This window comes from Acanthaster planci, linkage group LG08, assembly GCF_054643075.1.
Source record: "Acanthaster planci isolate LZ-2023a linkage group LG08, COTS_SCS, whole genome shotgun sequence".
NCBI lineage: Eukaryota > Metazoa > Echinodermata > Asteroidea > Valvatida > Acanthasteridae > Acanthaster > Acanthaster planci.
This window is the reverse complement of record NC_141784.1, coordinates 18,108,739-18,124,166: the sequence shown is the minus strand read 5'-3', so window position 1 is coordinate 18,124,166 and position 15,428 is coordinate 18,108,739. Positions and strand designations below refer to the sequence as shown.

At 41.1% G+C, this 15,428-nt stretch overlaps 1 protein-coding gene across 2 annotated transcripts in view; it reads right to left on the bottom strand.

Moving 5' to 3' along the window:
• The window catches only part of LOC110984522 (uncharacterized), a 19,988-nt gene extending 4,560 nt beyond the window's left edge, over nucleotides 1–15,428 (bottom strand). Inside the window, exons 1-13 of one of the 2 annotated variants that reach the window (XM_022244791.2) lie at nucleotides 15,275–15,428; nucleotides 12,388–12,449; nucleotides 11,771–11,827; nucleotides 10,748–10,796; nucleotides 7,984–8,075; nucleotides 6,097–6,210; nucleotides 5,086–5,177; nucleotides 4,339–4,400; nucleotides 3,970–4,022; nucleotides 2,865–2,991; nucleotides 2,293–2,378; nucleotides 1,919–2,032; nucleotides 281–382 (exon numbers count right to left, since the gene is read on the bottom strand). In XM_022244791.2, the coding sequence (XP_022100483.1) occupies nucleotides 281–382; nucleotides 1,919–2,032; nucleotides 2,293–2,378; nucleotides 2,865–2,991; nucleotides 3,970–4,022; nucleotides 4,339–4,400; nucleotides 5,086–5,177; nucleotides 6,097–6,210; nucleotides 7,984–8,075; nucleotides 10,748–10,796; nucleotides 11,771–11,827; nucleotides 12,388–12,449; nucleotides 15,275–15,338 (1,074 nt within the window). In that variant the 5' untranslated portion in view covers nucleotides 15,339–15,428. Of the gene's footprint in view, nucleotides 1–280; nucleotides 383–1,918; nucleotides 2,033–2,292; nucleotides 2,379–2,864; nucleotides 2,992–3,969; nucleotides 4,023–4,338; nucleotides 4,401–5,085; nucleotides 5,178–6,096; nucleotides 6,211–7,983; nucleotides 8,076–8,472; nucleotides 10,705–10,747; nucleotides 10,797–11,770; nucleotides 11,828–12,387; nucleotides 12,450–15,274 lie in introns of those variants that run through there. The other variant, XM_087139903.1, reaches the window with a different exon arrangement.

Below are 15,428 nucleotides of genomic sequence, written 5' to 3'. Positions count from 1 at the left end.
AATGCATGTCCATGCCACCTTCCCCCACCCCCAAAGTAAGCTCAGTTTTTGGTATCAGCCACTTCTGCCTTACTTAGCCATGGCTGGCCGAAAACATGAATGCTTTTGGGAGCTACCGACTAGCCCATTAAGTCAATTGCCACAGATGCATAGACCGCTGTAGCCAAGAAATCCATTCATGACCAAACCCTACAGGCACAGACATCACTAGCACACACCTGCCAACTAATTTCCCAAACCCAAGTTGTTAGGTCAAGCACCCCACCCCCTTCTCTCTTACCTCCCTCAGAGAATCCTCGGTCAGTGTCGGCTTGGTCAGCTGGAAGCCAGTCGACTCCAGCTTCTGCCCGTCCATGTGTAAATGCTTGTTGTACAACAGTTCCTGATCACAACAGAAAATTGGACAAAGATTTGAGATTGACAAGTTTCTTTTTTACCATCTTTTTAATGAAGGCAGCCCATCCAATCAAAGCTGACCATTTCAGGCCTTCACAGTGAAGAAGTGTTCAGATTTAGATGTGGGAGGAAAACCCCGGATTAAGTTCTCGGGGAAAACCAACAGAATCAGGTAACCTTGGCGGGATTTGAGCCTGGGCTGCAGAGGTGGAAGGCAAGGACAGAGCTTACGTATCAACCTGACTCCCCTCCTGACACAGGGGATTGAGTGGGAGGTAGGGCTGAGTCAAGTCAAATAATTCACATTTTGAATATTCGACCTTCAATTCAGTCGAATATCCAAATATTTGGTCGTACAGACCGGCAGATTGTTGAGGAACAAACCATATACAAAAATCAGTTGCACACAATTGTACATTATCATCACTATAATAGCTCCTCACGTCTACAAGTATCTCTGGCCACAATTCAACAAAATTTGTGAGAGGAAAAATACTTCTTTCCTGTTGAAAATATATACTCCTTTTAAACTTTTTAACAAATAAGGTACTTTTAAAATCGTTGACAGGTTTTGGTCACTTTTCATTTGAATCTACTTGGAACAAGCCTCCATAGTGCAATTTTTCTCATTTAAAATAAAAGAAAATTCTCCCTTCCTTTTCATGAATTTTGCATTTGAATATTCAAATTCGAAAAATAACATTCGTATATGCGATAATCGATCGAATATTCTGTTATTCGGCACAGCCTTAATGGGAGGGAGGGTTGTAGCAGTGGCATGTCCAGGTTTCACGCCTCTGGCAAGATGGAACTTCCTATTAAATGGCAGTTCAATCTTCTGCAAAAGCATCCTCACCCATCAACCTCCCCAGCCTATACCACTAGGTTGGAAGGAAGAAGTTCTTTTCTAAGTCTATTCCTCAAAACCTTCTTAATGCTTTCACAACAAGTGAACAAATTATTATAAAGTGGTCATTTGTAAATAATCTGTGCACCGCTATCTGCACGTGGACATGCTTTTGAAAGTTGCAAGGGAATTTAGGCAAGGAGCCGTGTAATACTAGTAAGACAATTCAAATTAATGGTATATTTTGGCTTGTCCTGCAGGTCTCATAGGACAAACACCTCAGCAGATGGGGAGGGCATACCCTTGTTGATCAAATGTCTTAAGTTCAATCCACATTAACATAAAAGAAATACACTGCTTCTAACTGCAAATTGATGGGAGTGACGTACGATGTCTGAACGTTTGAGAGCGGGGCATTCTAACACATTATCCAGGATCAAAACTTTTACAGCTTTAATATGATCAACATCGTCACCTTTCTGAGAAAAACTTCAAAATGCACATACATGTAGTATCACTGCATTTTTGCTGGCAAAAAACTAAAATCATGTTATTTTCAAACATTTGTTGGTACAGATGTTTAAGGCATGAAAATTCATTCACTTATTAGTTGTGAAGTTACACATACATTGTACATGAGGCTTCGGGGAGGGCGGAATAATGAGCACAGCTCACCTGGTGAAGATACGGACTTAGCGGTGTGTACTGCAGGCCATCTTGATTACAGGCCTCGGTCCACGGCGTGAAATGCTTGTCGTTGGAATCGTCCACAATCTCAGCCATGTTCAGCTGTAGGTACATCATTCAAAATATTCAACTCAAAGTTGCAAAGCAATAAAGGAAGGAACAGTGATCTCCCATTTGAACTAGGCGAGTAAAATCAATGGTGACGAGCTGTGCATATATAAAGCACCACCAAAAACGAACGTGAAATTCACTGTAGGATCCCAATACTGCATAAAATGCAGATGGACACAGATGGCAGAAAGACTTATCCAAACACTGATCCAATCAACAAAATTGAGGACTGAGACCACACAATAACATACCCGTGCAAAATTGGAGATGACAGTGCCAAAGTAGTCGTGCTTGATGTCAAATATTCTGCACACCAGCTCGGTGATAGACCCTTGCGCTGAAATAAATAGAAATGTCGTCTTGAGATACATGATGAGGTGAATTCTATGCAGCTGATTGGTTGAAAAATATGTTTGGAAAACTCAAAACTTTCTATTGATCAACACAATGTTTATAAGTCACACCAAATATGGTAACATTAACGCTGCATTCTGTTGACCTAAACAAATTTTCTTCCCCATGTGCACTGCAATAGCTTTAAGTACCAAAATACACTCTCCTGCGGACAGTTTTTAAAACTACATATGACGTCTGGCAGAACAGAATTCGTATGGGTCAAGTAATGCAGGCAGTAGGGTCAGGAGCCAGGCTATTTCTTATGGGTATAACAGTGCATAGAGTGAGAGGGAGACGCACACATGTAATGTCTGGTAACACAGGGTTTGAGTAACTTCTGTAGAATGCTCATTTGGCTTAATGTGTCATGGCGTGTGGAATTATGACGCTTCCCCGTTATTTTTGTTCAGTGACCTCAGCAACTCACTCGTGTCCGATTTGTCAACAATGTTGTAGACGTGGCCTTGCTCCCCGTGCTGTACGAGATGCCAAATCGCTGAACACACGTCGTTCACGTGAACCGTGTTCATCTTCAGTTCTGGTGTCCACAGCAACTAGTATCATACAAAACCGTGAAATAAGTGGGCTAATTACACAACTTGAGGTAAAAAGAAATAATTTTCATGCCCGAAACCTTAAACATCTGCTTACTGGTGCTTTGCCACATCTCAACCCTAAAAGAGCTGGGCAGATCCACCCTCTCAAAATTTTCTCCAATATTGTTGCAGTGAATTTTTTCCAATGACAAAGTAATATTTTTAAGTAACATCTTCCAGTCATTTTGAGACCAGTTTTGTGAAAATCAAGCATGTCATTCTCATGCAAGGTGCATTTTTCCAAGACAGGTCAGCAAAAAGTCCATCCTTTTTCCACTGCTTGCTCAATGCACACAGGACGACACGTTTGAGGTCATGAACTTCAAATGATCAAAAAAATCAAAACCGTATCTCATATTGAATTGACACCTCACATATGTTCTAATGAGTGAGCATCCTTACTTGCATTCCAAGTTTCAAAATGATTGGCCGGGTACATGTATGTGCTAGCTGAGTTGGAGGGAGGAGGGGTTGAAATTCCCCCTTTGGCTGTGAGATGGTCCAAATTAACCCAGCTCTTTGAATGTTAACACCACATTTCTAAAATCTTTGTGTAAAATTGCGGCCAGGTTAAGAAAAAGCGCCGATTCACAGACACAGGTGAGAAACACTGTTCACAGAATGCTGTGCCTCATTGGACTGACACACGGCAGGCATTTAAAACATAAATGTACATTACTGTATGCCAAGTTTCAATCAAATCTGTCAATGCTAATTCCACATCAAGAGACGCGGAAAAGCAGTACATCCCCCAAACCTCTGGTTCATTTTAGGGCAGAAGTTTAAGGTTTAAAAAAAATCACACTGTCTGCAAATTTCATATGTTCAATTACAAATGGCAAGGTGAGCAAATTTTCATTTATCACTGTAGTTGCAAGACGGTGTCAGCCCCACTGAGCCTCAGGGATCTAACAAGTCCTAAAGAGTGTTGTTTACCTTCATTTTCTCTTGAAGGTGTCGGTAGACAGCTGCAACAATCAACCTGGGCACTGGAGGGAGAACGGGGAATAAAATCAACATCAGTCTAAGACATCAATTCAGATAGATGAATCATACACGTGATCTATGAGGATCAAAGAGAAGACAAGTGGGAGAAATAGCACTGGTGGTGGCCATCTCTTTGGGTATACAAGTAAAGTAAGTTGAAGGAGTGAATTGGTCAGTTAGACTAGAGAACTCAAAAGTTACAATGTGTCAAACATCAAACCATGCCAAGGTATCAAATGATGTTGAAGTTTATGTACACGTACTAGGTGCACAAAGCTGGCCAATTTACAAACTGCCTTAAAATGAAACAGTACTCACTGAGTCCAGAGCGATCGCCGATTCCATAAACAGTGGCTGGTCTGAGCACGACGTACTTAAGTCTGGAGGGCATAAAAATGACAATCAGACATTGACCACGACCAAAAATAGACATGTATCTTGGACAAAATCACAACTCAGAAAACGGACATGGATTATGAAAGCATCCAAAACACAGAAAAGAAAATGAAACCGGTAACACCCCCAACACACAACAAATGATAGGTTCATCCTTAAAAACAGAAGAAAAGGCAGAGTTGATATCAACTAAAGTTAACTTTGGATTTCCAATGGACAATTGAAGGGGTAGTCAGAACACGTTAATTAGAAAGCAAGTCGCAAATCCTCTGGTAATACATTTCAATGACCGATGGCAGAGTGTTTAGTCAATAACATGACACTGGAGATATGAACACTCAATACAATTCCAAACACCAGCCCAAAGACTGGCCACAAGTGACATGGAGATAAAGGAATGCTGTCATTGCAGCTCATTTGAATAGCATGGGATCTTGGGACTGTCTTGCGGGATCTTCTGATGGTCTTAAGGGGTCTCAAGTATGCGACACTGCTGCGATAAAAGAATTCCTCGGCCACCTGTCATGCATGGATAATCTTAAGATTTGACATGTCACCGACTTGGTGACACTTCCTATACAGCAGCAAATGGTAACCTCCAGCTTTCAGTATTTTTCCTCGGATTCATTTTTAATCTCGAAATTCATCTTAACTGGAAGTCAATCTCACCCTTCGATACGAGGCAACTCTTCCTCAACCAGAAACTTGTATTTAGCTATGCCCGTCCACGGAGATACCTTGGCATCTTCTGAACTTGCTTTCTGGTGAAAAAATTCAGCAGAATATAGCTAATATTAAATGAAAGGGGAGTCTCCTGAATAAAAATCCAAAAACTGCAGTTGATGGCCTCGTGTGTCAATCCAACTAACTCCATAAATGTGACATCTGGATTCAGTCATGGTGTCTACGGGATACATAAGCATGTATGTCTAAATCTTTACACCAAACTCTCCAATCACACATCTGTAATGGTTTGCTGCGTTCCCTGGCTGTTCATTTGGGAAGAAGCCGAACTCTTTTACAGCAATCGGATCAACAATGGCCAGGGTCTATTTTATATCTGTAACAATCTTGCCTCAAAAATATCAAGCTGTTAAATTAACTTCGAAATTCTCTGAAAAATTCCCAAACAACTAGATGAATTTAAACCATGATTGTGAATTCACAATTCGGTTCCTGTGAGCGACCCACTACATCAAATCTACAAAATGTCACCAGGTGTCACCCAGCATCATAAAAACACCCATACATACAGTATGTTCCAATCTTCGCTCATAAACCCACTCTCGGCACTCTGACTGAATGGATTTGGTTGGACTGGTGAACCAAGGCACACACATCCACGAGCACAGATGGTGAGTGTAGGTTATGTACATGTATTTATAATCACTGATCATGGCAATCACCTACCCACAATGCTTCATACCTCCTTAATAATATTTTGTGATAGACTTAACCAGAACCAGCACCTTTAGTTAGGATGGTGGGTACCAGGCAAAGTTAAATAATATATTTCCGTTGGAGAAACACATCTGGGTTTCTAAAACGAGCACTCATACTTTTTTGGGGTTGTAGGGACTACCACACTCACATCATTACATGTTGGAACATATTTTGCCCCACAAGTTGGTCTCCACTTTCCTAACAAAATGCAGCAACAGCCTGGACCATATGGCTGACCTTATCTCCTGCATAGACCTGGCCAGTAGACAGCTCAATAAACTTCTTGGCTTGTCTTTTAGCAGCCTCCTTAGCACAGTTGAGACTCAACGAGAGCACACCTTCATTGTAAACCTTTATGTTGTGTCCAAAAGAAAAAACAACAGAAAACAGCCCATTATTCACAACCTTCCACCATCTGTTTTGCAACAAACCGCTCTCTCTCTCCAGAGCCAAAGCAAAATGTACTGTTATAGTGCAGTCCTAGTAAACTTCTATTAGGTCGCAAATTGATTACACGATGTGAAACAAGCACGCATGTATGACTTACGGTGCTGTGCTACAAAAATGATGGATAGTGATGATCTTTTCCACAGTTGATGTGTCGAGTCCACTGGGTTGTAACAGTGTAACCTTGGGTACGAGAACGGATACCCGCGCTGGCACTATGCATTAATTATTGTAGGCGACGTGTTTGGGCCAGTGACGCACTGTGTGCGTTTGCATACACCTGTGCTTCTCTGTACTCTGACCATCACCAATACCTGCAGGTTAGACATCCGTTCGTGCACGCAACTATGCTTTTGCAAAACGAATAACATGCTCCGATCATTGTTCCTGCTGAGACTGTCATTGTGAATATACAACGCTGGTGTCATTGTCGCTTCTTGTCTGCTCTCCAATCTTGCCAATATTTTTCACCGGAAGTTTGTGTAAATAACGTCTTGAAATTCAACCGGTCCACAAGAAACCCCAGTGCTTTATGAACACCAGGTTTCTCTGTAAAACAGTTTATCAATCCTAGATTTCTCCCTCTTTCCAAAAAACAAAAACAAAACACAGCTCAACAGGGAACACTAGACACAATTTTCATTTTCCTTGTAATTTAATATCTTAAGTGTTTTAACTTATCTTGCAATAAGTAATGCCTGCATTACACATAGAACACTGCTTCAGTGTAATCTGTGACCATGGCGTAACAACATAATTGTTGCCTGCTGTGACCTGATCCATAGGTTTTGCCTTAGCCTTGAGTGCCATCTGCCCCCTCGGGTGTACAAAACGCCATGGACCTCTACACAGCAGGCAACAAGCAATTCCAAGGAAGAACAGTTTGGAATTTACTCTCCTCTTCATCCATGGTCGCAGTGGAACCTGATTTCTTGCCAAGGTCGTATTTCCTTAGCAGTGAGCTCAAGTTTCGGGCACCAAGAAATAGATCAATCGCCAATGTTCAAGCATGTTCAACAAAGAACAAATTATTGGAAAAAATAGGTCCATTCAGAACTCACAAACTGGGACAAAATATAAAAGTGATTTAAGCAGGCCATCAAAATGGACAGTGAAAGTTTTAATTGCACGTAATTTAAATTCCCAATGAGTTATAACAGCTCGTTCACTTTCAAAAAATTAGGTACTTAACAACACAAAGATTTTATTATACCACACTGTCCACATATGTACACTAAGAGTCGAGACAGACCTGTGTCCAGAAAAGTTTGAGCAAGTTGCTATGACAACCGGCCAAGTGACATCAAAGCCATGACACTGAATTTCCTCCACATTACACTGTGACACTGAATGTGGAGCCCTTGGCAAATCCACATCAGAAAAAGTCAAACTAGAAATGACAGTAAATACCAACCCTAGTGAAGCCATTATTGACATTACAACATTGAGACAATGATTAACACTGCATTCACATGAAAGCAAATGGCTCTGCAGTCTAGCACAGTATGGATCAATGGTGCAACCCACAGAAGAGCAAACCTATTTAGAAAAAGTACCAGGTACCTTCCTGGGGAAGGGACAATTGTTTCTGAAAAATCCAACTCGCCAATTTGTCTCCCCCCTAGCATATCCAATGTAGCATTACTGTTTGTTCGTCATTTGCTTGCTTGTTTTTACCTCATCTGTGCAACCGTACTTGGTCTGTGCGGCCAGGTTCACCACGATGTCAAATGACTCTTCGCCATCATCAAAAATCTTGGACACCGACACTGCATGTGCAACCAGGAAGTAGAACCGTGTTAGTTCCACAAGTTTTGCTTGCGAGGGAAGTATTGAGGCACCATCAATACCAGCAATATTAAGGCCATTTCCTGTTCATATCAGCTTTCAAACAATGCAGCATTTGCGGCTTGCTGAAGCAATATCCATTTGTTGGTTGTTAAAAGGAATATTGACCTCATCCTATGCGCCCCCCCAAAAGTTTTATCAGATCAGCTGTAGATGATTCACGCTTTGTTTCACATTCCGGAGTGCCACATGCATTCCTACACATCTTTGAAGAGAAGGCACACAAGGCATCTTGCTTGAGAGCCATCTTTCCCAAGTGCATCATTGATCTCATTTATGGTGCACAAATGTACACAAACTATTGGCGATTAAACTTACCGTGGGTTTGTCCGAGGGTACCAGCCATAGGCGTGTATAATAAAATCTGGACTCGCAATGCCCTTAATCAGCTTATAGAGATCATTGAATCCACTTGCAACCATTTTACAGAGCCGAATACAAAGCTTTCCTGGCAATGCCCACCTTTGTTCTTCCTGATATCAATAGAAGGGAGCCAACCCACGCCTTTGTATTCGGCTAGGTAAAATGGCCGCTGGATGGCTTCTTTTTCATACAAAGGCGTTGCAAGTCGAGGTTTTTTATATACGTTCATGGTACCAGCACATTTTAAACAGCCACAGATAACTGCCATGCAATGTCTGCATCACAACAGAAATAATTAAAAACATTTGTCAAATACTCCCTACAGGGTGCACTGTGTGCGGTACCCTGTCATACCAACCTGTAACTATCAGTTCTTTGGGGGGGAAGGGGGATAATTTCAAGAACATAATGAGATGTACACTGTTGCAATTCCGCACCAGAATTTATGAGTGACTTTCATCATTCACTGCATCAGCTGGTTCCGATTTTACAACCAAATTGCATCTCTCCTGTGATAGAGAGCTGTCCAATTCTATTTGTGCAGATATTTCACAACAGACATGCAATTCACAAGCGTAGAAGTTTTTTGTGACTTTTCCTAATTTTGCTGTTTTAATTAAAATGCCAAAATCTAAAGGAATTGCGGGACGTGAATGTTTGTGCAAAGTACCAAAGAATCAAGCTTCAAAATTCCCACAAAACAAACCGTTTGATTAAATACGGAAATGATACGTTTTTGGAGTTGGAAATCTTTGCAGTGGTGGGTCAGAGATTAGGATTGCGCACATGGTGTTGAATCAAGTGTGATATGACCTAAACAATCTGTACACCTTGACACTTGCTAAACAGAACTCTAGCTCCAAAAGCAATCATTTCAGTATCATTATAGCGATAGCAATAATTTAGGGCTAGTGGTTCCATCCATTTCAGAAAAAGAGGAATTTTGAAATGTTCCAAATATGCCCAAAATATGGCAGGAAAACGTAAAAAATTTAGTATCAAATCGCATCTTTACCCCTCCTAGTGTTCCCAGCATATACGGATCTGCATCCTCTTGCTGAGCAATTTTTTTAAGAGTAGTCTAAAGAATACACTATGTGAACAACTTAAGTAACAATCTCCCTTCTAATGAACAAATTGCAAGTATTCTCAGCCAATGAAGAGCATATCTTTTGTTCAAAGACTGACATTTGAATCCAATTAGTAAATGCCTCTCTACGCAATGTGGTATACATGCCACTTGGGGGGGGAGGGATTGTAATGTTTCTTTCCAAATAACCACACCCACTTTTCCAAATAACCCCACCCACTTGGCACCTCGTTAATGGTTCGATCTACCATTAGAAAAGTTTCTCTCTGCATGCTTTACTACAATTAGCCACCTGCAAGCATCCAGCCATTTTGTCTCATTACCTGAGCCAAATTTTCTAGAGCTGACAAACTCTGCCCAGCAAACATACTGGCTGAGAACCACTGAATGGATTTTCAAGCAGCGTAACAGTCATGGAATTTTGGCTGGTCAACTTTTTTTAACAAGGAAATGTTTTCTGAGCTTCAACGTAGCTCCAATAATTTGGCCCAGGACCATAACCAGCAAGATGATACATGCAAAGAAACGAAGCATCACAACACTTTTAATTGCTTTGCACTGATGCCAGTTTTGTCCTTAATAGCGAGAGTAAGCATAACCCCTTGGCCATTTTTCAAAACTTCGGCACTGCATTGCAGCTTCTGGCTCATACACATAGCAGATCCCCTGGTTATTTCTGGCTCAGCATGGGGCAACTTTTCCTAACCATCCAACAGTTTGAAGATGGTGATCTTACAATGGGATTCCAAATCCCATTTAGTCCAATCACTATACATTTTATGCCAATTGATGGTAACGATGAAGCCACCACCATAGACAATGCTAAGTTTTGAGAAAGACTCTCGCAGGGCAGATTTTTTTCCCCAGGTAAACAAGCATGGCTGCACACATGGGACAGTCAGGACACCATGGCTACCAAATCGGAAATAAATGAAGATTTCAACAAAATGTTTTTAATAAACTGCATAAGGGGAAGAAAACCAATCCCAAGAAGACCCAAAGCATATATACATAGCAACCAATTAAAAGGGCTCAAATGTGCTTATAATGCAGGCATGCATGCAGACTGGTCAGTTCAGGTGAAGCTGGCAGTAACGTAAGTGAGAAAGGAGCAAGGCTTAGGGCAGTGGAGGGACCAACCTGAGTTGATGAGGTTAGCCGAGACAAAGTCAACTTTTGCAAAGGATTCCTGTGTGCAGTAACAAACAAAGACTTAAACTGATCGTTCTAGTCTGCGCTCCCACAGGCCTTTTTTTTGGGGGGGGGGGAGAGTTTGTTTTTGTTTCAATATTTTGCACAACGCAGTTTGTTACAAAGCTGATGACTTGACTTTGCTCTTTTCCAGGTTGCTGTAGGAAACAGGTTTACAAAAAAGGTGTGACCCTGAAACCTCTGGCAACCACACAGGAAGAGCACTGATACAGTCTCCAATGCTCAAATCCAACTGTACGGAAGTCCAGTTTTTTTATTCATTTTGAAAGCTGTTAACATTATGCCTAAATGCAACTACCAGTTGGGCTCTTGGTACCAATAACATGAGGATTCTTACTCAAGGGAATGAATGTAAAATCGCTCACGTTCAAAATTAAACTTCCCCGACAAAACTTTCATAGGTCACACTAATTCCAACAACAATTTTGTGAACATGCCAGGAATCTAGGCTAACAGTGTGTGAAACAGGACCGTGTCAAGGTAACGAACTATGGGGTTGTGGTGTGATCTAAAAAATAATATTATGTGCTATATATCAGGCTAGTTTATGTTTGAGAATTTTCACTGACAGGCTATAAACAAAACGCCAAAAATATGATACTTCCAGTGTCTCGTTTATGTTTCTCTTGACACATTAGCCACAAGAGTTCTCAAACCTTCCCCTGTTGCAGGACTGAGGACTGTTAGGGTTTATCTACAAAAATACTGGTCCTGGGAATATGTGTGATTTCAAGAAGACTCTAAAAGTAGTTTGCGGAAGGTGGTGCTTCTGCCTTACTTCCAACCACTAGCTTCCTACCTCCGAATGTGCTGAATTCTTGTAAAATCCACCTTGGAAAATTAAGACCAAAAAATTAATACCTGCCATTGCAATTTTTCAGGCACTAAAGAGTCTTGAGCAGTCCCGCCTTTGGTTTTGAAGGACACACTTGCTTATTTCACATTGCTCACCTTGTGGGAACTATTCAGCCATGCTGTTTGCGGTGGGGTCTTATCTGCAACTCGGATCTGTATGGGGTGAACAAACGATAAGTGAATTCAAACTAGCCAATAGCAAATAAACACGCAAAATGGTTAGCACAGGATAACATTTTGCAAAGGCCAATTTTACTGAAACTATATCTGATAAGTAGGACACAAAATTCCAAAATGTTTTTTTCAGGCCCCTTTTTCCCTTTGGACATCTGTTATGCATGAACAAGCGAGGGCTCTTTTTCACCCACCAGCACCACTCTTTTACAGCACATCAGTTTAAAATTTAGAACTTGGAGAATACTACTGATCCAGTGGACGTCTTCAACAGCACTCTGGTTGCTCAAGCAGTGGTGTTTAAATGTCAGTCAAGTCTCAGTCTTTGCCAACAGTTAGAGGGTACTTCAGCACGGCACCCATCCATAAAAGCACAAGACGTCTTGATATCAAATTCAACCACTTTTATTGGACTCAGTTTCCATTTGTCTGTCAAAGTTTTAACTGTGTCCCAACATCCGCACATGACGTACTGTACATGGAGCAGATGAATATGCAAGAAGTCTACCGGTACAATGGTAACCAGCTACAAGGCTTACCTTGGATGCAAGATTGTTTGTTACTAAATGATGGACGAAGTTTCTTCCTATAAAACCGCAGCCTATAGATACAGATTGAACAAAAAGAGAGACCCAATGTTTCAGCACCTTAATTTAAGACAGGTCCTGAGCTACGTATGTAATTTATTTTGTGAATTTACAGAAAAGTGTGACTGCACACGAGTAAATCTGTAAAACATTCAGTTTGACTTAATATTTGGAAATGATTAGTAGGGATGACCTACAGATCACTTCTAAACAGTTGGTTGAAAACCTTTTCAGTCTTACATGGTCACGCACAATACACTCACACAGAACACGTGTATTTTTAAGTAAGATTTGAAGCTTTGCATGGTGGATGAAACATGAGAAATGGGTTTGCAAGTACACCATGGAGTCAATCTTTTTTGGACGAGGTGTGGTTCTTAAAGGAACCGGTGAGTATAAAATCAACGTTTCGGCCAGTGTGCTCTGGCCATCGTCAGGAGAGTGTGCCAGACTGGAGTGGATAGCTGGTTATATACATGTATTTTTGGCAAACACATGTTAATATGGAAGGGTTGCATAGCACCGTGATCAGAATATCAACAAGAATATAATCAAATCAGAGCATTATAATATCAAATCAGTTACCGAAAGCTCGGCAATCACATATTTCAGAGTACTAATTTGATATTATATTCTTGTTGAGTTAATGATATCTCTCTATTTTTATTACTTTCCTGTTTCCATCATTTATGGGAGAATAACGCAGATCACATGGAAAGATTCAGTCATGCTTTAAACTGTGTTACATCCCCATTCAAGTGGCCAAAATCTTAACCCCTTACAATCTACTCATGGCATAGATGTAAACCAAAACAGCTCCAATTATTAAAGCAATGGCATTTAAATAAAAACCTTGCCGTACCAGCTGCCGCAACCCAAAGACTATTTTTACACGAAGTTAATGATCCTTCGACCCCATTTTGCAGATTAATTCACAATATTGCTATCACAAGGTCACCAAGTTCATGGGAAGAATTAATTATAAGCAGGAAAGGGAGTAAGCATCCATAAAAACCCTGACTCAGGCACAGTGATTTCATAGTGAGTCACTGCTTGAAATCTCATAGCTTGCTGGAATTTTTGGGTTAAAGCTTTGGTACCATGACCAGAGTCCATAATTGTCCAAATAGACACTGAGTAACCAGGAAGGACGACATAATCCAGTGGTGGAACTAGACTCTACAACTTGAAGGGGGCAAGTTGGGGCAAAGAGATATCGCTTTACGTTGCTGGGCAATCAAATGATATTTATCTTAAAACCCATATAGAGAAACGGACTAGGTGCTTACAGATTAATTATAAAGATGAACGAAGAAATTGACAGGAGCAGGATTTGAACCTGTGACCTCTGGAACACCATACCGATGATCTACCAACTGAACCATCTGTCCCTATGGTACTGGTGCACTAGCAAATGGGAAGAACCACCAACCTACCAAAGGGCTGGATAGCTCAGTTGGTAGAGCACCAATAAGGTATTCCGAAGGAAGCAGATTCAAATCCGACACCAGTCAATTTCTCTGTTCATCTATATAAAGTAATAGTATTCAATTTCCAAAAGCTGAGACATAAGGGGTGACTGCATGCTCAAAATCAAAATTTCAACTTTTCACTTTCAATGTTTTTATTGGTTCTGAAGTGTGAAGGAAATAGACAGAATTAATCCCACGGAAAACATGGGAGGGGGAATTAGAGGGCCAGGAGCAAGAGAAAACTGGGGGGGAGTGGAACAAATCCCCCATGTGCCCTCCCCCAGCCACTGATAGTTCAAATGATAGTGGGTAATTCATTTACAACTGAGGCTTATCAGCCACTGTATTTCCATTAAAGACAAATCCTTCTGCTTACAGGTACATGAAACCATAATGAGGAGAAGCTTTGTATTTTTAAAAATTTATTGATACATGTACTTATTGGAACTGAAGAAAAAGGATATGGAGTCCTCTTCATAACAGGATTGACCTACAGCAAAGCATGCTGATCAACCAATCACACCCTACAAATACTGAGCATGTTCTAGCACATGGCCATGTACATACACACTGTGACATAGTCACATACACTAGTTTTTTTTTCATAAAGTACAAATTTATAACCAACCTTGCTCATATTATTAAACTGATGCAATTTTGATCATAGACCTAGAGGAGAATTCTATGTTCTGATGGAAACTCTGACACTGAATGAATTTTAAATACCTACCTACAATCTTCCCCTCCCCCCCCAAAAAAAACAAAATATTCATCACCTCCCTCCCCTTCTATGCCACTCCCACGGGCACGGCATGACTCAGCTGGCATCATACTACTACATGTACTAGCACTGGGCAGACTATCCACAAAAGCCGAATCAATCATGATCAAAACAAACTCCTGCAGGGTCAATAACCAGGCTTTGCACGGGTGTGCCGCTAAGCTGCACCACGGACTCGTGCATACAATGTACCGGTACATGCTTGCCCACTGAATGCAGTGAGGAACCATATTATTACATCCACTCACAGAGGTGGCAAAAGACTGTTATCCACGGCCACAGCACAGGGCAGAAAATTTCATTTTCACCGTGCAAAAAATATAAAACGATTGGAAGGAGTGATGAATCATAACAAAATGCGTACAGCCCTGAGTCGTTATTGAAGACAACAGTACACGCAGTGTACATTACGCACGCATAATGTAGCCTACAAATTACAACAGAAGGGCAACGACTTTTTGTAATGTGGGCCTACGCCACAAATTTTTGTCATGTTTAAAACTTAACATTTACACTGAAATCTGCTTTCGACATCGGAGAGCAATTAGCCATTCAACACTTGACATGCTTGAAGACGGGAACTCACCCCCGAGAACAAGAACCGAAGGCTTGCTTGGTGAAGCGGGGAGCTCTGAATCTGTACCTGCCATGCTTTCGCCCTTTTCATCAATCCATAATACAGTCAAGTGCACGATTGTCTGGGTCTATCTGCAGCATAGTAGCAATGCACCCACACGGGT